At 42.6% G+C, this 25,426-nt stretch overlaps 1 protein-coding gene across 1 annotated transcript in view; it reads right to left on the reverse strand.

Moving 5' to 3' along the window:
• Window positions 1-1,499: 1,499 nt before the first annotated feature.
• Window positions 1,500-25,426, reverse strand: part of MYO3A (myosin IIIA) — a 170,222-nt gene continuing 146,295 nt past the window's right edge. Inside the window, exons 31-35 of the mRNA XM_086331215.1 lie at window positions 24,472-24,616; window positions 15,192-15,298; window positions 9,343-9,383; window positions 7,660-7,803; window positions 1,500-2,172 (exon numbers count right to left, since the gene is read on the reverse strand). Of these exons, the coding sequence (XP_086187341.1) occupies window positions 2,055-2,172; window positions 7,660-7,803; window positions 9,343-9,383; window positions 15,192-15,298; window positions 24,472-24,616 (555 nt within the window). The 3' untranslated portion in view covers window positions 1,500-2,054. The remainder of the gene's footprint in view (window positions 2,173-7,659; window positions 7,804-9,342; window positions 9,384-15,191; window positions 15,299-24,471; window positions 24,617-25,426) is intronic.

The following is a 25,426-nucleotide window of genomic DNA, read 5'->3' on the forward strand; positions in this document are numbered from 1 at the left end:
GTCAGAGGACAAAGAAGAAGAGATGGAAAGAGAGAAGGGAAAGGAGAGAAAATGAAGAATTCAAAAGAAAGGAAAACAAAAACATTGCAACCTTTCATCACGTGTTTGCTGCTCTCTGTTCTAGTCCCACTTCAAAAGGCAAGTGCTGTGGACTTTAGGGAGGGGCCCAATTGCCTCCCTCTCCAGCAACGGGCCAGGCTTCCAGGGCTCTGGTCTGTGGGGCCACTCTGAAAGCTTTGATTGAAGAGGACTGGCAAAGAAGCAGAGCTGCTTTTGTCCCTCTAAGGCCTCCTGGTGGTGGGTGGACAGGTGAGTAGCGGTGGAGGGGGCCAGGACACCTTGGATTAGAGATGCCCCTCCATCTCCTCCCTGACAGTGCCCTGCAGGGCTGGTCTCCTGGATGCCTGGACCAGGCCCAGCCCGTACCGCGACCACAGCCCTGCAGTCGGTCCACACCACAAAGGTGGCTCCTTCTTCCGGGTCCCAACCCCCATGGAGGCCCAGGCGGGAACCCAGGTTAAGGAGCAGGGCCTGAGTGCACTTGGCCTTGAAGCTCAGCTCTGCCTCAGTGGGAGGCTTCCCCTCTAGAGGGTACCCTTTGTAAAAGGAAGAGGTTGTTGGCACCACCACTGGGGACCTTTCGGTGCCAACTGCTTGGGGTGGAGAGAACCTTACCACCCATCGGAGAGCAGCGCAATACATGCTGTTAGCCACAATACATGCTGTTAGCCAGCAGCACGCGTGCTCTCACTCCCTCCTTGAATACTTTCCCCAAGACCCCCAGCCCAGGGCCATGGGTGCAGGAGCTGGGGACTCTGGCAGAAGAGATAGAACCCTTCCAGCACGTTCTTCTCTCTCCTGTACCAGGCTGCACAGACTCAGAGGGCATCACAGTCACAGAAGAGCTTAACCTGAGTTTTTAAATAAAATGCAGTCAACTGAGGAAGGCAAACGAGTTGCCTACCCACCACCATCCCTTCCATCTTAAATACACCAAAACTCAGACTAAGAGAACCTTCAAAATTGGACCGCTCAGCTCAGTGGTGGGACCAGAATTTTTATTGTTGTTCATTCGCTCAATAGTGTTTGACTCTTTGCGACCCCCACGGACTGCAGCACCCCAGATTTCTCTGTCCTTCACCATCTGCCAGTTTGCTCAAACTCATGTCTATTGAGTCGGGGATGCTATCCACCCATCTCCTCCTCTGTAAGGAAGCCACCTTGGTTGGGAAGACTGTGTGTGTGTGTGACGAGCTGGGGCTCCGTGCGTGTGGGCGCTGTGTGTTGCAGGATTCGGAGTCTTGTCTAGAGCCCACGTGTGTGTCTAAAGTACGGGGGCTTTTTAAGTTAGACGGTATGTTCCTTTGGGATGGGGGTAGGGGACGAAGTTATTCGTTGATGAAAGACAGAAGGCACCTCCTCCCCTCCCTGGGCCCTGTCACCTGCACAGCTGGGCAGCAGGAACCTGGGCCCTAAGGGGAATCCGGTGGACCACGTCCTTTCCAATGCATTTCCTTTATTTGATAGCTTTAAAGACCAAAGCAAGGGAAAGCGCGAGTTTGGGATGAAGTTCATCCTCAAAGTCGGCCCCGCCCCCAAACCTCGGGGCTTTGTTCGCTTCTCACGGACTCAACCCCTCAGCGAGGATCCTGCGGGCCTGGCAAAGCCGTTTCCAAGAAAGACGAAATCTTTGAAATCACTCAGAAGGAGAGAGAAGGGGTCGGCGAGAGCTCAGGCGCAGTCGAGTCCACAAGAGGTGTCGCAGAAGTGAACAAAGAGACACACTGGCAGCCGGGGCCAGGGACGCCCAGCCTGGCAGGCTGGTGGGAGAGGAGGACGCGGGAGCGCGGAGACGCCGCGTCTGAAGGGCTCTCGGTTCTCTACCCTCCGAGCACCAGCGGCTGGCCCGGGCACTCGAGGGGGCAACCCCTACAAAGGTTAGAGCCGCAGCCCCCGTGCCTGATGGCGCAGCGCCCGAGGGTCCCCCGCTTTGGCCCCGGCAAGCCCCGCAGTCTCGGGCACATCCCGACGGCGCTGACCGCTGAGCAGCGGGGCTACACCTGCTGAACGAGCCGCCGGCGCTGGGAGGTTTTGCGCAGGAGCCTCCTGTAGTCGTAGGGGTTTGCGGCGGGCCCATTCTCCTCCTCCACGCAGTCCTCCGCCGCCCAGCACCTGCGAGGGAGACCGGGGGCCGAGCATCAGCGGCGCCAGCGCGCGCCGCGGCTTCCCCGCCCACCCCAAGTCGGGCGGGTCCTTCTCCCACACCTCCCACCTTCACTGGACGTTTAAGAACCGCATGTTCAAAACAGCAGGGCAGTAACCTAACGGATTTGAGGTATTTCCTCAGCAGGTTTGCAAAACTCCTGAGCGAGGAGCAGATGGGTTGGTGGAAGCTGGTGAAGCCTAGTTGAATGACAGCTAAGTAAAACATCAGAAGGTGTAGTTCAGAAAGGTGAGCTTGGTTTGGCTTGAAATAATTCACAACCAATTAATACTTCAGTACCTTCTCCTTAAACAGTAAACTCAATGTGCCTCTATAGACAATCATTTTGCAAACGCTCAGTTCTTTGTTTTAAAGGAAGTGTGTTAGTCACTCAGGCGTGTCCGAGTCTTTGTGACCCATGGACTGTGGCTCCCCACCCCCTCCCCCACACACACCGTCCCCCCAAGGCTCCTCTGTCCATGGAATTCTCCAGGCAAGAATACTGGAGTGGGTTGCCATTCCCTTCTCCATGGGATCTTCCCAACCCAGGGATCGAACCGGGGTTTTCTGCATTGCAGGCAGATTCTTTACCGGCTGAGCCAACTAAATGCTTCCCCCAAATCGCACCATCACTCTGTTAGCTTTTCCAATGTTTCAACATCTTCAGTGAGGCTGTTGGGCCACCTTCCTGGAGCCACTGCTAGGAAACCCTGCCAACAATTACCTTTAGGTTCTGCAGCTTGCTTGGGGGAAGCAAGGAGCTCCCTAAAATGCAGCATTATTCATCAATTCATTTATTCATGGAGCACCTACTAAGTATCAGCTACCGGTGTAGGTGATGGGTGTACACAAGTCCCTACTCTCCCAGGATTTACAGTCTAGAAGGGGAGAGGACCATGAACAGCTCCAGTACTCCAGGTGGTGAGAGTTGGGAGGCTGGGAAGCCTTCTACAAAGAAGAGCCAGGTGGATGGCGATATATGTGTGTGAGTGTACCCCACTCCAGTACTCTTGCCTGGAAAATCCCATGGATGGAGGAGCCTGGTAGGCTGCAGTCCATGGGGTCACTAAGAGTCAGACATGACTGAGCAACTTCACTTTTACTTTTCACTTTCATGCACTGGAGAAGGAAATGGCAACCCACTCCAGTGTTCTTGCCTGGAGAATCCCAGGGACAGGGGAGCCTGGTAGGCTGCCGTCTCTGGGGTTGCATAGAATCGGACACGACTGAAGCGACTTAGTAGTAGTAGTAGTAGTAGTAGTAGTAGTAGTAGTAAGCAATTTCATAGAGGGTGATCAGGAAAGGACTCTCTGATAAGGTGACATCTGATGGGAGACCTGAAGAAGGGGAGGAGGGAGCCAGGCAGATCTTGCAGGGAAGGGCAGTCATTCCAGGATGACAGGAGATCCCCATTATGGTCCTAAGATGACAGTGTGTATATTGTGTTCATGGCACAGCAAGAAGGCTATTATGGCTGGAGTGGAGCAACCAAGGGGCAGAACAGCAAGGGATGAGAGCAGGAGGAAGGAGGGGACAGTGTGACAGACAACATGGAGCTTTGAGACCATGGCAGGGACTTGAACAAGAGAGACACTGGAGGTTTCTGAGTAGCAGAGTGATTCAGTGGAAGTAAAGAGGCCTGTGAAAAGACTGGGCAATAGTCTAAGCAAGCCTGAGTAGCTGAGAACTGGTCAGATTTTGGTCATTTTGGTAGGTCGATCTGGAAGAGTCCACTGAATGGATGTGGGGTGTAAAAGAAAGGAATTAAGAATGTTTCCAAGGTTTTTACCTAAAACAACAAGAAAAATGAGGTTGCCATTTAATGAGATGGGGAAAGCTGCTGAAGGAATATCTTTGGGGGCAGGGTGAGTTAAAAGATTTTGGTTTCAATTGTGCTAAGTTTGGGATACTAGATATTCAAGAGGAGATACTGAATAGGCAGTTGGATATATAAGCCCTGATCTCAGGGTATTCTCAGTTTGAGAGTTTTAGGTAAATAGATGATATTTAAGATATACAAAGGATGAGACTCTCCATTGTTGACAGGTCAGGCAAATGAAAAGAAATCAGCCATGGGGAATGAGAAGGAGCAGCCAGTGAGTGAGTGGGCAAACCAAGAGAAGTACTTACTGTCCTGGAAGACAGTGAAGAAAATGTTTGAAGAAAGAACATCACATGCTACTTATAGGGTGAGATAAGGATTGAGAATCATCTCCAGATAGGATGATCTTGGCAGGGACAGTTTCCATGGAGTGATGGGAATGGAAACCTGAGTATGGTAGCCCAAGAAAGGGTGGGGAGAGATGACCTAGAGGAGGCAGGATCACACTCATCTATTACTCTTCTGCTGTAATGAAGACCAGGAACACTGGTGCTCTGGAAAGTCAAGGTGGACTTCCAGATTGAGTCAAGGGTGCTTTTTAGGATGCATCCAATTACACCATGTTCACAGACTGTCAGAAATGATTCTGTAAAGGGAACAGACATTCAAGGTGTAGAAGAGAAAGGGGACAGTTGCAGGACAATGCTCTGGTGAACACGGAAGGACTAGGATTCAGTGCACAAACGGAAGGTTTGGTCTTAGCCAGGAGTACAGACACGCGTCCGGCTAATCACTGGCTACCTGCCACCTGCTTCCATTTATTAAAATTCACAAGATACTCAACTTTTCATGGCTGTTGTCCCTGATACCCAGACCTGCTCATACCTTCCTGGTGTACTAATGCTAATATTTGGGATGTATATGTTCAAAATATATATAAATAGATGTAATAAATTATCAGAATAATGTAATAATATTTACACATAAATATGCACTGAAGTGAAGTGAAGTCACTCAGTCATGTCTGACTCTGTGACCCTGTGGACTGTGTCCATGGGATTTTCCAGGCAAGAGTACAGGAGTGGGTTGCCATTTCCTTCTCCAGGGGACCTTCCCCACCAAGGGATCGAACCCAGGTCTCCTGCATTGTAGGCAGATGCTTTACCATCTGAGCCACCAGGGGAGTCTAAAGATGTACTATATATTGCTATATATTGGAGAAGAAAATGGCATCCCACTCCAGTACTGCCTGGAGAATTCAATGGACAGGGTGGCCTGGTGGGCTGCAGTCCATGAGGGTCACAAAGAATTGGACATGACTGAGCAACTAACACACACACATATTTCTATACAGTATAAATATATAAAAGATGTAATATATTTGTTTATAAAATAATAATTTAAGATATATAAGATGTATAAAATATTCCAACAGATAGTTTGGCCTGAAGCTTCTCTAATTGTCCCCAAAGATCCTTTAGAGCTGTTTTTCTGTTTTGTTTTTTATTTTAAAGCCAAGATCCTATCAAGGTTGATCTACTGTACTTTCTGGTTTATCCCTTTAATCTTCCTTAGTTTAGAAATATGCCACCTTGGAGTTGCCTGTCAGCATGGTTAAATCAGTATACTTTCTCTCTAGAGCCCAGCTCCTCATATATGAACATAAGGATGTTCTATCTGTATCTTACACACCCCTGCATTCATTGCATCTCCTTCCTCTAGCACCCAGTGTGTGTGCCTAAAGTCAACTCTAAACACACAAATGCCTGTGCTCAAATTTCAATTCCATTACTTATTATCTAGGTGACTATATGCAGTATGAAACTTTGGAGGCTTAGCCTCCTCATCTATAAAAAAGGACAGTGAGAGTAACTCCCCCATCCCAACCCCCGCCCTGCCCCAGCTCCTGGGAAGAGTAAATGAGATCAGAGCAAAGACAAGATAAGAGCGCAACGAGCACTCCAGTGATGCGGACTTCCAGCTTTTAGTCTAGTGAACGCTGACTCCACGTCCTTAGATGCCACTGGAATGTCAGGATAGAACAGGTTCACAGCAAATGCGTGTCTGCTGCTGGGGGAGGGGAGAACACACTGGAGAGGAGGCAGACTGGCCTGTCAAAATGGGAAGCAGCTAAGTCAGTGAGAAGCCAACTGAGCTGGGATTGAAAGTGCTTGGATTTTAGTTCACACACGCTATTTGGGACTTTGGGCACATCCTTTAATCTCTTGGGCACTTGGTGTACTCCCGTATAGAGCTCTGTGGTTGGACCAGAGCATCTCTAAGCTCCAACCTGTTAACAGTTCTCGGCTCTGAGATGGAAGAATACCTCTTCTTTTGGAGATAAGGGGCAGAAATCATAGTTCAGGTTGGTTCTGGACAAGCAAATAAAGAGAATGACGGCCACCATTTATTGAACAACTCCCCGGCACCGTGTCTGGCATTAATCACATCCTCATTCATCATTTCATTTCGTCTCTCCAACAACAGGGAGAAGCAATTAGTAAATCCTTTTGCAGATGTGGAAACGGAAGCTTAGAGAGGCCCAGTAACACGAGCAAGGTTACTCAGTAACTCATTGGAAAAGACTCTGATGCTGGGAGGGATTGGGGGCAAGAGGAGAAGGGGACGACAGAGGATGAGATGGCTGGATGGCATCACTGACTTGATGGACGTGAGTCTGAGTGAACTCCGGGAGATGGTGATGGACAGGGAGGCCTGGCGTGCTGCGATCCATGGGGTTGCAAAGAGTCAGACACGACTGAGCGACTGAACTGAACTGAACTGAACTGAAGTAGCAGAATTGGGACCCAAATCTAAGACTCTAAAGCCTCTTCTTTTAACCACACGTCACACTGTCAAAGAGGTGGGTGAGGCGTCTGAGTGCCCTGGGCCAACAGGATGTTCAGTTAGAATGTTGGAAAAACAGCTTTATATTGCCTGGTGTTGTTCCCGTTTTTCATATACCACATGTCCACCTTATTATGTGCCCTCAATTTCAAAACTTTACTAAGAATTTTTTGGGGAAAGAAAAAAAGATTCCCCAAATTCTAAGTAAGCTACAAATGGTTTAAGTTAAATATCAAAGCTGGTGGCAAAGTGAAAATCATATCCAAAATACACATTTCTGTATGAAATTTTCTCCCCAATATTTTTTTTTGGTCTGACATCATCAATTCTGAGAAATTACATAGCATCATTGAGAAACCAATAAGTAAATAAAATCACATTGGTTAGAGTGTAAACATAGGTTGTGGCTACTATTGAAGACAGGTACTGCTTACAGTTAGTATGACCATATCATTTATCATCGAAACCGAGGTATTTTAAAAGGAGATTCTATTGATGATTACACCAAGAAAACAAGTAAACACTGAGATTGTGCAGAAAAACTGGGATATCTGATTACCTACCATAATCCTTGATTTTACTTTTAAACAACGTATCAATCACAAGATGCAATATTCAGTAAGGACACTGTCATTAAGCTAGCAAGCTTAATCGCTTCAGTCATATTCAACTCTTTGTGATCGCATGGACTGTAGCCTGATTAGTCCATACATAAATGAAAGTGCTCTAGAAATGGAATGGTGAGTATAACATCCAAAATGCTGTACTTTTAACATATATTTATTACCTTTCATCAGCTTTGAAACACTGGTTCTGGAGTTCTTGCTGTTGTCTTCGTTCTCTTAAACTAGGGTTGTGGTCCTTTGGTCCAGGATGACTGGGCAAAAACTCCTTATAATAGAAATCCTCCAGATCTAATAATTTCCCCTGACTGCAAATGACCAAACACACCATAGAATCAGGCTGTCTACTCACCGAAACTTGTAAGACACTCGGTTTCTTCATTTAAAGCATTAATATTTACAGTAATTGAGTCCCACATGCATGCTAATAGGAATGAGAGCAGTCTTGCGATGTGCAAAAAACAGTACATACCATAAGTTAAAAAGAAAAACCACTCACCTCTGACCTTTAGGAGAGTATTTAGCTGCTGGAAATGCTTTTCCAACTTCTACCACATCCAACTTGGCACAAAATTAGCAGCTACTAGATAGTTGGTGATTATAAATACTCATTTGGCCACAGCTCACAAGTGACCCTTGGGCCACTATGAGGAAAGCTGACCTTTATGTCCCGGCACAACCATTTCCCAAATTTATCCATCAGCCCATAGATGCACACAGGGCATCATGATCTTACCTGACTTCCTTCACAGGCAACCCCTGTCCTTCCCTATCGCCTGCTCTTTGGGGGGTTAGTTTCTGTACTAGATTTTAATTCCTGCATGTGACACTCAGGCAGGGGTGTGTCCCCAACCATTCTCATTCGTGGATCTACTCAAGCTATGCTTCTGGTTCCCAGGTGCTCTGTGATCTGATGGGACTTCATCCGAGGTCAAGAGGTAACGGTCTGGAAAACTACCAGGTGTTACAGTCCTTTGGGGAAAAGCTCTTTTCAAGTTAAGATAACCAATTTGCAAACACATTTTCAGAATGCCACCAATTCATAAATAGGGAACTCTGTGTCCACTCATGCTTCTCAGAAGAACTCTCAATTGTTTTGAGCACTGTCTGGAAATTAGTTGATTGAAATAGTGGGATGATATTAAAAGCATGGACTGAAATGTTACAGGGAAAGGGAAATAGTTTGAATTGAAGTGGCCCACACACACAGGTGTCAGAAACCTCATCTTCCTGACAAATCCATACCATTATATTAATAAAATGTAAGATTTAGCTCGTGTTGAAGAACAAAGAAGTACAAAGGAGTCTGGGGAAAGAAAGCTCATGAACATGAGCATGTTCAAATAGCTCAATCAAAACCATATTAATGGGACAAGAAAGGACAATTCTGTATTGGATGGTACAATTTATTCAAAACTGTCTTGAGTCCACAGTATATATACCATGCACTGCGTTTCTGCTTGTGATCAGTCCCTAAGTTGTGTCTGAGTCTTTGCGACCCCATGGACTGTAGTCCGCCAGGCTCCTCTGTCCATGAGATTTCCCAGGTAAGAATATTGGAGTGGGTTGCCATTCCCTTTTCCAGGGGGGTCTTTCCCAACCCAGGGATCAAATCTGTGCCTCTTGCATTGGTAGATGGATGAGCCACCTACTGGGTTTAGCTCAATATATATTTCCAATAGGCAAGATCTTATAGATTACATATAAACTCCATATTTTAAAATTTATTGACAGCACACCACTTTCCAAATCTATGCATATAAAATAGGTGGCCTTTAAACATAATTTGAACATATAGATTTATATTTTGGTTTGATGAGTTATTAAAATTTAAAAACAATAATTACCTATCTTTCCTTGGTCTTCGTTTTTCTTCTTGGATTGATTTCTAAAGGGAATAGAATAATTAAAAATAATCTATATAATATTATGATCTTAATATAATTAATGGATATATTACTATAGTATTAACATATAAAATTATATTTCACTGGGTTTTAGCTCAATATATTTGAACTTTTATATTTACATGTTGAAAAGAGTATATATGTCTTTTAGGCTAAGGAAACAAATACTGCAAACAAGCTGAAGATATTATAATTGTGGAAACACTAATGCAAGCATCAAGTTGACTGACACCCTAAAAATGCAAGATAATAAAAATGGCAATTATTAATAATAATGGTTTGTCAATATGAAGGGTTTTCCCATTATCTTTATAGATACACTGAATCACCTTTTTCTCATCGTTTATCATTTTAATACCCTAAAATGTTAGATGAGTCAAAAAGTTCATAGTTTGCTTTCTTCTTATTGGTTGGTATTATAGCCAGTGGATGAGGTAGAAGTGAATGCTTACCTGCATCAAGTCTGGGAGTGGATCATTCTGAAAATAACAATGTAAGGGGCAGGATACCAAAGACATTCCTGTCCTCCTTAACATTTCCTGTTAACTTCATGTTCCTGACCCAGAGCCCTAGGCTAGGAGATGCTTACAAACAATGATGTACCAGCTGAGGTACAACGGCCCCCAGCAGTTCAGCTAATGATCCCCTGGGACCAGGGTGGTGTTCCTGCTTTAATCTGAGAGGTCCTGCCTCCTTGATCCATTATCTGAAAAAGTGTCTCTCTTATTCTTGATAACAATTTTCTATAATCTGAAGAGATGCTGAATGATGCTGAGTAACAGAGATCCTCTTTCTACAGCCAAGAATCAAATACTGCTCTGCCCTGGCAAGGACCACATTTTCTTCTGGATCAGTATTTCTGTCTGGGAGATGCTATGTACAAGTTGGTTCTCAATTACTGAATTCTTAAAGGAAGAAATATTGTCTGCACTTTTTTTTCACTCTCATCTGTGCTAGAATACTCTTATGAAATGTAATTCTGTGGTATATTTTCCCCAAAATTATTTAAAATGGCTTATAATAGAAGCAATCATGTAGTCAAAGGAATAAAATAGGAGCTGTAAATAAGGAACAAAGGCAGAGAAATATGAACTTTAAGACAGAGCTTTACATTTAATTGTCTCTTAGTTTCCTAGGCTCTAGGGCTAAAGTTAGGGATGTACGTGATGGCATTCTTCATCATGAAGAAGGATACTGTATGACCTAGAAGAGGATTTAATATGCATTTTATCACTGAGGGCTTTATATTAGGGGCACTTACACACTCATCTCAGAGATATTGCAGGTTTGGTTCCTGGCCACTGCAATAAAGCGAGTATCACAATAAAGCATGTCACACAATTTTTTTTTTTTTTTGGTTTCCTGGTGCATAAAAGTTACATTTACATGGGACTTCTCTGGCAGTACGGTGGTTAAGACTCTGCACTTTCAATGCAAGAGTGAGATCCCTGGTTGGGGAACTAAGATCCCACATGCTGTGTGGTATGGCTGGTTTATGCTATGCGCATGAGTGCTAAGTCGCTTCAGTCGTGCCGGACTCCATGCGACCCCATGAACTGTAGTCTTCCAGGCTCCTCTGTCCACGGGGATTCTCCAGGCGAGATACTGGAGTGGGTTGCCATCCCTCATTCCAAGGGATCTTCTCGACCCAGGGATTGAATCCACATCTCTCTTGCATTGGCAGGAGAGTTCTTTACCACTAACACCACCAGGGAAGCCCAGTTTATACTACACTATAGTCTATTATCAGAGAAGGCAATAGTCTATTATAAAGTGCGCAATAGCATTATGCCTAAAAAATGCATACCTTAATTTAAAAATTTAAACATATTTTATTGCTAAAAATGCCATTAAAATGCTGGTAGAGGGTCCGAAATATTTCAAAAATTACCAAAATGGGACACAGAGACAGGAAGTGAGCAAACTGTGTTGGGGAAATGGTGCAAATAGACTTTCTGAATGGTTTCCACAAAACTTCCAACTTGTTAAAAAAAAAAAAGCAGTACCCGTGAAGCACAATAAAATGAGGCATGTTTGAATTGCTAAGACCAATGATGTCTTGAATTAGGCTTTTTAAATTATATTTTAATTTTTATTTATTATTTATATTTTGGTCACACTGCATGACCCACAGTATCTTAGCTCCCTGACCACAGATTGAACCCATGCTCCCTGCATTAGAAGTATGGCATGTTAACTACTGGACCACAGGAAGTCCTCAATTAAAGTTTTGATATGACAAATTGCAAACCTGAAATTTAAAATGCAAATAAAGAACCAAATGTCCTGTGGCAGGTTCTTGCCAAACCAGAGTAAAGAAGAAAGACAAAGAAACAGAGATGACTTAAGTATGAGATCTGGTGAGGATGTATTCTGAGGAAGCTTTTGAAAGAACAGAGGTCTGAGTTCAGCAGACTCTGAAGAAACCCTTCCTCGGTCACTGACTCTTATACCTTCTCCTTCCCGTGTAACATAAAGAAATTTGCTTTATGGTAAAACTTGAAAATTCGCCTCCATTACAATATGATGGACACACTCTTACTTTTCTTTTGGAAATACATGAATGCATTATGTACTCAGAGGTCTTCACAAAGATTAAGACAGTAGCCAAAATGCAGACATTAAAATAAGCGACCTGGGAGTGATCAAACCACCTGCTGCTATGTTCGGGGAAGACTCCAGAAAAATAATGGGACCAGAAGGGGCCTGTGATGGGACTGTGTCCATCACTCACTTTTTGAGGAAGCTGTTGGCCCTGAGTCATTTTGCTGATGGCTGCACAATTTCTGGACGTTAGAGCAGACACCAGACCCCGTGACAACAGAGCAAAGTATTCAGCTAACATTATCTCCTCAAAGCCACGATTCTCAGCCTCAGTTTACTCTTATTTTGGACAGGACAACAGCAACATTTCCCAGATGTAGGAGGTTAAGAGAATCCCATCACAGAAGAGAGCTGGTATTGGTATGAAGGCAGCTAGAATGACCACAGTCAATGGCGATATCCAAGGAGAAAAAAAGCTGTATCAATCGGCGAGACACCTGTCAGCACAGCTGCTCATGTCAAGCATGCACGAGGGGTGTCATGTCCACAGTCTGGCAGCGCCGAGAATCTTGTCTAAATATGTCCTGTTTTTTTTTAGCAAATAGGCTCATGATGAGCAACAACAGGGCTATAAGAAGGAGCAAAGTCTCTGTCTTCCTGGAGCTTCTAGTCCACAGGGGAGAGTCAGACAGGAAACACGCAGATACATATTTATACCTGCTATGAAGAAATATGAAGCTGGGCCAGGCAAATACAGAAGCAGCTGCTGCTTTAGATACGATTGTCAGGCAGCTTCTTTGATAAGCACAGATGTGAATAAAGTACAAACATTTTTGCTGACTACAGTGGTCTGGGTCATGAAGAGAAGGCTTAAAATATGCAGCATATTTTAGAATGATGTTTATGAAAACCATTTAAAAGTACAGAATGTGTTTTAATGTTTAAAGGGGATGGGGCTCCATCACAGCTTAAATTTCACTTAATGTGTAACCTCCCCCAATCCAGGTAAGGGCCAGATAAATATGAACTCATGGTGTGTTTTTACTTATAATAATATACTAGTTTTCTATGTTTTATGTTTCACTGCAGCCACAGATTTCAAGAGACAGGGCTATAAAACAGATTCCAGTCACTGATAATTTAAGATGTATGAAAACACTTTATATTAATTTTAAAAATAATAGTATGATGACAAAGTAATAATCTTCTTGGGAGTTGGGACTCACTTGTGAATCAGCTATATATATTTAATTTGTATACTGATTTACAACATTGAAAATCAACTATATTTCAATTAAAAGTTGTATTTTGAAAATAAATGAAAAAATAAAGTAAAATTGTGGTGATGGTTGTACAACTCTGCATTTACACTGAAAAACATTTAATTGTATACCTTAGATGGGTGAATTGTATGGCACGTGACTTACATCTCAATAAAACTCTGTGCCTGCATATGCGTGTGTGTGTGTGGACCTATAGTATATAGGTCTCTCTCTATGTTATATGTGTATCCATAGTATGTAGGTGTGCGTATGCACACACACACACACACACATATACATGTGTGGGTGCCTTTGTCCATCACATAGAATACGTAAAATGAACACTAGGCATTTTGATATTTGAGTTTGGAGAGAGGGGGAGGTCTGAGCCAGAGACCACGATTCAGGAATTGGTAGAAACTGAGGTCATGGCAGCTGATGAGAATGTCTGAAGGTAATGGGATGATAAGAGAATCTAAGATTGAATCCTAGGCAACACCAAGGGGAACAGGACCCTTCCAAAGAAACTGGAGAGAAACCACCAGAGAGAAGGAAGAGGACTAGGAGACGGCTGATCTGGAAGTCAAGCTTCATTTGATGCTGGGGAGATAGGAGAAAATTCCAACTCATGGGAAACCTTCTCTGGGTTCTTTGGGACATGGAGAATTGTTGCTCTCTCAACCATGCAGGTGGAAGGGGATAAGTATTCCAAATAGAAGGACCAGCAGAAGCAAAAGACTTAGGGGCATGGGAGGCTGTGCACCGGCAGAGATGCCAGTAGGTAACTCTGGTCAGTGGGGCTGGGAGGAAGAGCTGTCCCTGGTCCAACAAGGAAGGCGTATGGATTTGATGCAGGAGTGGCCAAGCTATTAAAGGCACTATGCAGGGCGAGACGGACTACAGAAGCTGAGATTTGAAGCAATTAGGTAGGGTCTGAACTATCCAGGTGAGAAATGAGATAGTCTGGAATAAAGTAGTTGCCAAGGTAGTCAGAGGAGGAAGATGAATCAGAGCCAGCCTTTGTGGGGAGAAGACACGCTTTTGAGTGACTGATCTGATGTTGGGTTTGAGACAGCAGGCAAGACTCAAGCGGTCTCCCACTTTCCTGGTGTAGGTAACCAGGTGGATGACGGTGGATTGGTGGAAGAACAGGAACCTGAGAGGGAGGACAGGCCGGCGAGGGTGATGCCAAGAGCTCCCAGGCTGCTCACTATGACTGAGCAGACGTGGAGTCAGAAGACCTGAGGACAGCAAATGGCCCTCAGGGCTCAGAAGTGCTTCATCCATGTCTCAGAATCCTGATTCGGGAGACAGGGATGTCACCTTTCAGGCTCTTTCTAGAATTCGATCTCACAATGCTCGTGAACACAGGTCACTCTGGACCTAGAATTTAAAAGGTCCTCGATAAGTATCTCCTTCTCCCTCTCCCTTCCTTGGAGACTCACCCTTTCACACTAAGGTCCCTCTCTGGAGAGCTCCTGCTGTGATGCCCTTCTCTATCTGAGTTGATATTTGCATATAGGTTCAGATTCAAGGACTAGCTGAGAAAACTCTTGGGAGGCCATAGGCCTGTGGGGGAGGGGTGGACCCTGAGGAAGAGAGGCTAGAGAACAGGCAAGTGTCCAGGTCATCAGTCAGGGAGGGGCCAGGAAGGAGAAGCCAATGAGTGTCTCCTTCAAAGAGCCCTCCCTCTTGACGGGACTGTGTGGTCAGTTTCCTTACTGGCCATTAGAGGAGACACTACAGCTCCCATTTGATAAAAGATCAAGCCAGTAGTGGCTCAAAAGGTAAAGAATCTGCCTGTAATGCAGGAGACACAGGTTCAATCCCTGGGTGGGGAAGATGCTCTGGAGAAGGGAATGGCTACCCACTTCAGTTTTCTTGCCTGGAGCATTCCAAGGACAAAGGAGCCTGGCAGGCTACAGTCCATGAGGTCGCAAAGAGATGGACATGAACGACTAAGCACCTAACACACACACTTACATGAAGCAGAGAATAGTATGTGGAGTCTTCAGAGTTATTTAGTGTTTTGGGTTTTCGGGGCCGCCTTGGGGGTCTCAATATTTTTGGCTCCTCTCCTTTTGAGATACCTACAAGAAAGATGATCATAAATAAGGACTCCATTACCAAAGGTATTATTAAGCAAGGTTTTCCTTTAGGGTTAAAGAACAAATTATATACATACAACTGGGGCTAAAACTGGAAGAAAGAAGAAATTCCTTTGTTGTTCCCACCAACCCGTATCATAATCCTCACCACATGCTTCCCTCCAATTGTCTGATGGTCTAGAACCATGAGAAATAAGGGGAAGAGGAAGAAAAGAATTGCACAGTTTGGTAACATGGAATAGCAGCTCAGAGGATGAGTGGGCAGGAAGGAGAAAAACTGCCATAAAATCTTAGAAAAGGAGGATAATGCTCACAGAATCCCCTGTTGCTGGCCTTATACAGTGACCCACCTATCCATCCATTCATCTACCCATCCACCCATCCATCCATCCACACACTGCATGATCCTCAGTCTAAAGCACCACTTCATATTATGGCCCAAACCAAGGGACTGCTAGTCTGCAGGCAGGCCTCTTTTCTAAAAGTCTAACCTAGTCTTTCACCAATATTTAGAATCTAAACTATTAGGATGTTCAGACTGGACTTTGAAAATGCTGGCAAAGAAAGAATCAAGTTTGTCCTCCTTCCCTTGCTCTTTCACAGAGCCAAGTTCTCAAATCTGTAGCAACATCATCAGATGTTGCTGATGATCTTCACACTTGGCAGTCAGTGCTCCACACTTGGCAGTCAGTGCTCCTTACAAATGGCTTTTTATGCACAGAGCTAATAGGCCTCTTGGGGCTTCCCTGGTGGCTCAGATGGTAAAGAATCTGCCTATAATGTTGAAGGCCTGGGTTTGATCCCTAGGTCGGGAAGATCCCCTACAGAAGAGAATGGCTACCCACTCCAGTATTCTTGCCTGGAGAATCCCATGGACAGAGGAGCCTGGTGGGCTACAGTCCATGGGGTTGCAAAGAGTTGGACAGGACCGAGTGACTAAAAATAGGCCTCTAACAAAGAATTTCTATTTTTCATGATTCTTGATCTCCATCCCTGAGCACATCTGTGCAGGAATGTCTGCACAAAAAATATTTCAAAGTTGGGCAAGGAGTGGGGTACGGGTGCTTAGTGGGGAATGGCCTATATTCAACAGATATCTGAGCACACATTTTCTAGTGGGACTTTAAGGGCATCAGTAGATCATTACTGCATATAGTAATGGGGCAACAATAATTCCTAATCCTCAGAGGTAGAAATACACAGAGAAACCGAATTCTTCCAAATCTTTCTAATCAAATCAAGTCAAATCTAATCAAATCAAAGAATATCTCATACTTATATGTGTAAGCAGCCATGACTGCCAGCATAAAACAACTCTAACCAGGATGGAGACTCACAGATGGCTAACTTCCTAGTCCCAGCCCCAGCCCACTGTGTGAATAAACTTATCACAAGAGCATTCACATCCTAATGTTATTCACCTCGTTCATTTTTAAATGTATGGGAAATTGCTGGATGACAAAGATCAGCTAGTTGGGAGTATGTCATCGTGGTGTAAGGCGTGGAACAACATGGACCAGAGAAAAGCAGGACAATCATTCATTACTGTTATTTTTGGAATAAAACAAAAGAAAACGAGATCTTGATACATGAGATCACATTTATAGACACCAGAGAGAAAATTTTAAAAGTAATGAATTCAAAAGAATCCTGGAATGTATGGGATGGTCACATTTACATAAAATTATAAACATGCATGAGGGAATGTGCATATTACAGATATAACCTCAAGAGGTGTTGAATTTTCAGAACTTCTGATTAATTCTTATATCTTGCAGAATTAACTTTTTTCTTCACCAAGATAATGTGAAGCTTGGGCTGAATAATCTTAAGAGGTGTCTCCCCTTCAGCTATGACCATATAATGTGGGCAGCCAGTAGGTGAAAATTATTGAGGAAGGTACTCAATAGAGTATGATCATTCAGATTAAACCTCCCCAGAATATTTCATATTTTTTTGCCCATAAGGTTATCAGCATACAAATATTTCAGAAAGGCACAAGTTTATTTTGCCTTCTAAATTTTTGTTCCTTTGGGGGTGTACAAACATTGCCTGCCAACATCATCCTAACTCCTTAATTATAAAAGTGACATAAACATTTATAATCATGAATTACCAGCAACACATCAATGTTGTCAGTAGAACAATTAGGTTTGTGACCATTTTGTGTGACGTGCATGATACATATTAGCTCTTAAAGGTTGTTGCTATATTAAATAGCCAGAAGGTAAAACACTTATTTATATTGTAGTTCTGCTAATAATTTCATTAAGTGTTTGAGTCTGTCAGGAATGCACATTTAAAAAATAATGAAAGGACAAATCTCAACATTTTGCATTCAGAAGGCAGAAGACAGACTTAAAACTCAATGCCAATATTTGCTCTAGCAAATTAAATTTCAGCATTATTCTCATTTCATGATAATTACACTATTTTACTTAAGTAAACATGCAGAATATAATTTGCCAAAGTATCACAGGTCTAAATCAGATATTAGCAGCATAGAAATGCATTGATGTTACTGTTTCTTCCTTAAGAAATCTGTTTGTCAGTTTTGGTAAATTTCTATTCACAAATGGACAGTCTGTGAACTTGAAGCAATATAAGGACCCAGAGGAAATCTTAGAAGGGAGGAATGCTCATGGCTATGTGTTAAAGGCAGGATTCACCATAGTTTGGGTTGCAACCTGCCTTCAGTAAGCTGCTCTGTCTGCCTTTCACCTTGTCTGCCCTTCAGCCAGGATAGGTCGCTTGGAGAGAACTGGGTGCAGATTCCAAGCTTGTGTGGATGATTCAGTCCCTCTGTGCTCCTCTCTGCCTTGCACTGCCTCAGGCTCTGAGTCCCCAGAGATATTTTAACTTCTCATGCTCGTTATAGATCCGACCACTTGTTTTCCTTCCTTCCTTCTTTGGTGTTTTCCTGAGGTGATGCGTTACAAAGGCAGGTGCCTCTGCTCAAAGTATCCAGAGCACTTCAGGTGTGCCTTAGTGTTCAGTGGATCTGTCTCCAAGCTCCCTGTGACCTCCTCAGAAGGCAGCTGCCAGCCCCACCCCCATTTGAACCTGCTCAACAATTACTTTGGCTCTTCCTTTTCTTTTTTCTTTTTTTCCCGTTTGATGTGGACCCTTTAAAAAGTCTTCTGAATTTGTTACAATATTGCTCCTGCTTTATGTTTTGGTTTTTTGGCTACAAGGCATATGAGACCTTGACTTCCCAATCAGGGATCGAATTTGCCACCCTCTGCATGGGGAGGCGAAGCCTTAATCACTGGACTGCCAGAGAAGTCCGCCTTTGGCTCTTTTTTCCATCAGCTGACCACCGATGCCCTAGAGCCAAGTCAGATCTGTCCTCCTATAGCTCATGGGCTTTGAGCTCTCTGTCCCCTCAGATTTGAGAACTCTGCATCAGGACCTCAAAAAGTGAGCATTTAGCTTTTCAGTTACAGTCTTAGGTTTGGGGAAGAGGCTGCTCCCAGCCTACCCCTCACACTCTCTTCTAAACTAAGGTCACGGGAGAAACAGAGGAGAATGAAGCAGCTTTGCTGGTGTGGTGAGACCCACAGACGTCCCCTCCAGACCACCATCTGTCTCTTGGAAGTGCTCACTACCTATCGGTCATTTACTCCCATCTCCTCTGTTGGGCAGAGGTCATGAATTAGAATCCTCAGAGGCTCATTAGTTTTGTTCTGGTCCGTGGAGTTAGGTTCTCCCTCACTTCCAGCCATCCTGCATACATACAGGAGCACACCCCACCAGAAACACAGGGGGAGCGCACACAATGATGCTAAGGGTGGCTGAAGACTGCCACCTGTGCTGAGTCTTACGCTGAGCCATGAGCATGCATCCTGTGTATAAACATCCATGGGACTAAGAAGATAGTCACATAACAAAAATACATGCTTTCCTGGCTGAAGAATAAGGAAAACACAGGGGTGGCATTTAAAAGACCCCCAATAACTTCTTGCTTTTTTTTTCAAGATCATATTGGTCTTAATCTACCAGAAAAAATATTTGAGTATATAGCCTGAGGTGAAAACCTACATTAATTTTTTTTCCTAAGAGCCAAATTTTAGAAAATTATTTATTGATTGTCAGTCATTTTCTCCAATTGGCCTTTAAAAAAACACAGAATTCAGTTCAGTTCAGTTGTTCAGTCATGTCCGACTCTTTGCGACCCCATGAACCACAGCACTGCAGGCCTCTCTGTCCATCACCAACTCCCGGAGTCCACCCAAACCCATGTCCATCGAGTAGGTGATGCCATCCAACCATCTCATCCTCTGTCGTCCGCTTCTCCTCCGGCCCTCAATCTTTCCCAGCAACAGGGTCTTTTCAAATGAGTCAGTTCTTTGCATCAGGTGGCCAAAGTACTGGAGTTTCAGCTTGAACATCAGTCCTACCAATGAACACCCAGGACTGATCTCCTTTAGGATGGACTGGTTGGATCTCCTTGCAGTCCAAGGGACTCTGAAGAGTCTTCTCCAACACCACACTTCAAAAGCATCAATTCTTCAGTGCTCAGCTTTCTTTATAGCCCAACTCTCACATCCACACATGACCAATGGAAAAACCATAGCCTTGACTAGACAGATCTTTGTTGACAAAGTAATGTCTCTGCTTTTTAATATGCTATCTAGGTTAGTCATAACTTTACTTCCAAGGAGTAAGCGTCTTTTAATTTCATGGCTACAATCACCATCTGCAGTAATTTTGGAGCCCCAAAAAATAAAGTCTGACACTGTTTCCACTGTTTCCCCATCTATTTGCCATGAAGTGATGGGACCAGATGCCATGATCTTAGTTTTCTGAATGTTGAGCTTTAAGCCAACTTTTCCCCTCTCCTCTTTCACTTTCATTAAGAGGTTCTTTAGTTCTTCTTCACTTTCTGCCATAAGGGGGGTGTCATCTCCATATCTGAGGTTATTAATATTTCTCCCGGCAATCTTGATTCCAGCTTGTGCTTCCTCCAGCCCAGCGTTTCTCATGAGGTACTCTGCATAGAAGTTAAATAAGCAGGGTGACAATATACAGCCTTGACGTACTCCTTTTCCTATTTGGAACCAGTCTGTTGTTCCATGTCCAGTTCTAACTGTTGCTTCCTGACCTGCATACAGGTTTCTCAAGAGGCAGGTCAGGTCGTCTGGTATTCCCATCTCTTTCAGAATTTTCCACAGTTTATTGTGATCCACACAGTCAAAGGCAAAACACAGAATAGAAGAATACTATCTGGTTTTAAATAAGCAACATTTAGCCTTTCTGGTTTCCCCCACCTCCCCGACCTGCTCATACTTTGTAATAATAGGATAGGTGGTTCCTCTCAAGGTAAGGTGAAACACATCAATATTTTTAAAAACCCATTATCCCTTCTGAGGGCTTGTCTGGTCACAGGCATGACCTTAGGAAATGGCAAGCAAGCTTTTGGTGACACAAGACAGTCTGGCAGCAAAGACGGCCCATTGGAGATGGCATTCTAGTGTTCTCCCACCTGCAGGGGAAACCCTGTGCAGCCTTCAGGAATGTTACTCAGATTCTTCATTTTATACAGAATGGACTCTGAAGGTCCAAGGTAGGGAGGGATGAAGGGCATCCACCCTACTGCAGAGCAAGCACTTGACCCCCCCTCCACCAGTCTCCTGGCTTCTTGCAGGGGTCCCCAAACTTTTGGGCAGCAGGGACCAGTTTCATGGAAGATGATTTTTCCATGGATGGTGGGGAGAGATGAATGGTTTCAGGATGATTCGAGTGCATTACATTTATTGTGCACTTTATTTCTATTATTATTATTATTACTATTACATCAACTCCACCTCAGATCATCAGGCATTAGAATCTAGAAGCTAGGGACCCCTGCTCCAGAGCTCTGTATTGATGCTCTTGTTAGTGAACCACTTGACATGGGGGAAGATTAAGTGACTTATTTACAGGATTCTCATTCCAATTCTGCAGTCTTGTATCCCATAGCTAGATTAGCTAGCAGTTTGCCAAGGCTCTTTGAAAAATGATTTTTAAGGGCTGTTTATATTCCATGTATGAATGTGTCATTACTTATTAATCATTTTCTTATTGCCTAATTTTATTTTTGGCCATGTACATAATTTTTCTCTTTCAGCTCTGATTAGCTCCTTAGGCTACGTTCTTATAAGTGGGTTTACTGGGAGAATGATAGAAACTATTTCAAAGCTTTTCTTTACATATTGCTAAATCGCTTTCTGAAATGTTGAGTCTTTAGACTCACCATTAGTGCTTAAGGATAATTAAACTAGCCCATTCTCATCACTGTCATATATTTTTTCATCTCTGCCATCGTGAAGAGTAAAAAACAGTACCTTGTTTTAATTTATATTTTTAATTTCTAGAATGATTCTGTATATGCTTGCTTTCCATTTGCATATGTTCTTCTACAAATAAATCAATGTCTTGTGCCCATTTTTCCATTGAGTTAGTGTTTTTCTTAACAATTTATGAGATCATTCTACATTACATATGGCAACCATTTTTCCATTTGTTCTAAACATTTTATCCAGATTGTCTGTAGCTCTTTAACTTGAAACGATGCTTTCTAATCTCTAGAAGGTTTTAACATTTGCACAGTCTAAATCGACCACTATTTTTCTCTGTAATTCCTTTTATTACTTCTTCTCATGCTTTGTTGGCTCCTAAGTAGAGACTGTGAAATAGTCAGTTCATATTATTTGGTTTCTCTTAATTTATTTCTCACATTTAAATCATTAATATGTCTGGTTAATATTGGGGTATTCTGTATAAGGTAAGACTTTTATTTATTCTCCTCAAATCAGAAAAATTTAAGCATTATCAGAAAATGTAATTTGGTTCAATTATGATATTTGGGAGTTTATGTACTAGTCCAGTATGTCTAGTTATAAGAAAATTTTTAAAATATACTAGATATTTAAGAAGGTATTTTCTCTATGTGGTATGAAATTATAAATAAACTATGTGAATTTACTTTGTTGACTATATTAATTTATCAAATATGCTATGTAATTTCCCTTTGAATTGATCTCATGTAGCTAAGTAACATGGTGTCAAAATATGTTAAAAAAAAAAACTGTTTTCAGTGCTGCAGACATGCTTAGTCTTTTTTTTCATGCATTTTTTAATATGAAATTTAACAGGAAGTTAGAGAGAAATACACTGTTCATTGCTTGCTGCTTCCATGGAAGCTCCGTGTCTTCTGTAGTTTAGAACAGATAAAAATTATAGAATGAGAAGACATAATTTGGGTGCAAAAAATTTAGCTGTTTCCATTTAAAGCTTCTAAGTCAACTGTTTTGCCAGAATTAAATCCATTAACTCACCAAAAATCAATAACTCAATATAAACCTATGTTAGGCAAATTGATCTTTTATGTTAGCATTTAATCTAATTAAAATGATAAACATAAATGATACTCACTGAATTGTAAGGTTGTAAATAAAATCATTTGTTTTTGGATACTGAAGGTTGTTATGAAAGATTTGGGGAGAATTAGTATTATTTCCTTTTTTAAAAGATTTTTTTATGTAGACCATTTTTAAAGTCCTTTTTGAATTTGTTTCAATCCTGCTTCTGTTTTACCTTTTGGTGTTTCAGCTGCAAGGCATGTGGGATCTTAGCTTTGCAACCAGGGATCGAACGAACACCCCCTGGATTGGAAGGCTAAGTCTTAACCACTGGACCACCAGTGAAGTCCTAGTATTATTTCTAACGAAGGCAGAAGAGTAGCAAATAAGTTTAGGAAGACAAGTGCTCACTGGAGTATGTTGGGTATGAAGCAGTATAAGTTCTGATCTCTTTACTTTCTACTCTTAATTTAAAATATTCCTATAAAATATATGAACCAACATTATTTGAGCTACTTGGCCTTCACATGAATGTAAATATATTTACAGATACATGTAAAGATATATTCTTGGATAGTGTGGCAAAATGCATTTCCAGGGGCCAGCATTTAAAATGCTAGGCATCCCTAAAAAAATACAAAATCTGTACCATAACACCTGAAAATCTTAGGACTACTACATGAATCTAGATGCCATAAAAACTTAGAAATAAACAGAAGCAACACAGAAGTATTTTCATTCTATCTACTGTGTGTAGGCATGGCAAGGGGCTGCCATGATGCAGAGCTGAATTTACTGGTGGTATTGTGTAAATGAAGCATGGGGATTACGATAGTGCCCTTATTTGTTAACCTTGCAACCCATTAAAAAATTATAGCCTGCTGGACAGTCATAGCCTCTTTGTGAAAAGAGAGAAAGAAAATACGCTTTTGTGTTACCAGGGTATTTTTTCCTACAATTAATCTTTTTCTTCTCTTCACAATGGTCAACACAAATTGCCAGGTGCACCATAATTAAGAAGAAAAACATCTCCCCCCGAAAAAGAAGCAACTCTGCACATTATTCAAAGAAATGATGTGATGTCATTGTACACTTCTGAATACAACAGCATAGACTCTGTGGTCAAATGGCGACTCTCCAGTTATATAAATCCTGTACCATATTTCTCTCAAGGAAAATGCAGGTGCAGTTAAGTCCTATCAAATTCACTGTATAACCATTTTATCAAAACAAAGACATAAAACAAGCAGTTGGTTGACTATTTTATTTTTAAACTTCATACTTAGTTGATACTTAGTTCCTCAGCTTTCATTTGGACATTATTTACTGGTTTAGTGAATGGGGGCAGAGTGTGACTTAGGTTAATAAGAAGAAAATTTAATAGTGCATCTAGGTCTGTGAATCTGAACCTTCTAGATTCTTACCTTCTACTTAATGTACAGATTTCAACAGAAGAAATACATATATTTCACTTGTTTGTTCCCTCTTATCAAAATTGTACCTTGATCTCTGCCTCCCACCCTCAACTTCATCCCTTTCTATTTCCTCCTGGTGTCCTAAGCCAAATTCTAGTTAAAGCGTATATAAAGGAGGGAAAAAGAAAAAAGAATGAAATCAGAAAAGGTAGGAGATATGTGGAATATTCTGGAAAAGTGTGTATCAACATAAAAAAAATGAACTGAAATGAAGGTTCCTGCGAAGATAGAACACAGTCACTTCAAATCTACAGAATAAAGGTAGGCAACTAACAAACAAATCAAGTATCTGGCTTTGCCTGTCCTTTCTGGAAGTTCCAACCCTACCCATTTTTACCTGAGATGCACTGATGAGAAGACACTCGTCTAGTAATTGGCTTATGAGGATAGACTCCAAAATAAAGAGGCTTCAGTTGCTGTGACAAGATCATTTCATTCAGTTTTTTCTGCAGAATGAAATATTCTTCAGATAGCTTTGAGACCTAAAAAAGAAGGTCAGGCATCCAGTTAAATCAAAGAAAGGCCTTCAGCCATCTCCACAGACACCCTGGGGATCTGATCAGTTTCTGATCTGCTCCTTGTGGGGTTCAATGTCCTTCTTCTCCGAGACTCACCCTGACCCTGCAGCAGGTCAGACAGAGTGCTCACTCTACGAAACCTCCTGTTCTGCACACCATCTCACATTTTCCAATCCAAACTGCCAAACCCATCACCCTCCAGAAGTGTTCTCTGCTGGTAACTCCTTCCTGGAGTCCCTGAGCTCTGTCTTCCCTTCTTAACCATTCTGCTGCCCTGGCTTTTCTTTTACCCTGAGGAACCCGTCTGCTGACTTAGACTGTATTAACTCCCTCCTTTCCTGTCCAGGCTTCTCCACTTGGCTTTATTTTTTAATTTTTTAAAAACTTTTTATTTTGTGTTGGGGTATAGCTGATTAACAATGTTGTGACCGTTTCAGGTGAACAGCGAAGGGACTCAGCCATACGTGTATATGTATCCATTTTCCCCCAAACTCCCCTCCCATTCAGGCTGCCACATAACATCGAGCAGAGTTCCCTCTGCTGCACAGTATGTCCTTGTTGGTTATCCATTTTAAATGTACCAGAGTGTACATGTCCATCCCAAACTCCCTTACTATCCCTTCCCCTCATCCTTCCCCCAGCAATCGTAAGTTCATTCTCTAAGTCTGTGAGTCTGTTTCTGATTTGTGAGTTCATTTGCATAATTCATTTTTCGACTCCACATATAAGGGATGTCATATGATAGGGCTACTTTCTTCCTCGTTCCATCTGGGC

The sequence above is a fragment of the Bos grunniens genome, chromosome 13, assembly GCF_055505025.1.
Source record: "Bos grunniens cultivar Pamir isolate PY7600 chromosome 13, Bosgru_T2T1.0, whole genome shotgun sequence".
Lineage (NCBI taxonomy): Eukaryota > Metazoa > Chordata > Mammalia > Artiodactyla > Bovidae > Bos > Bos grunniens.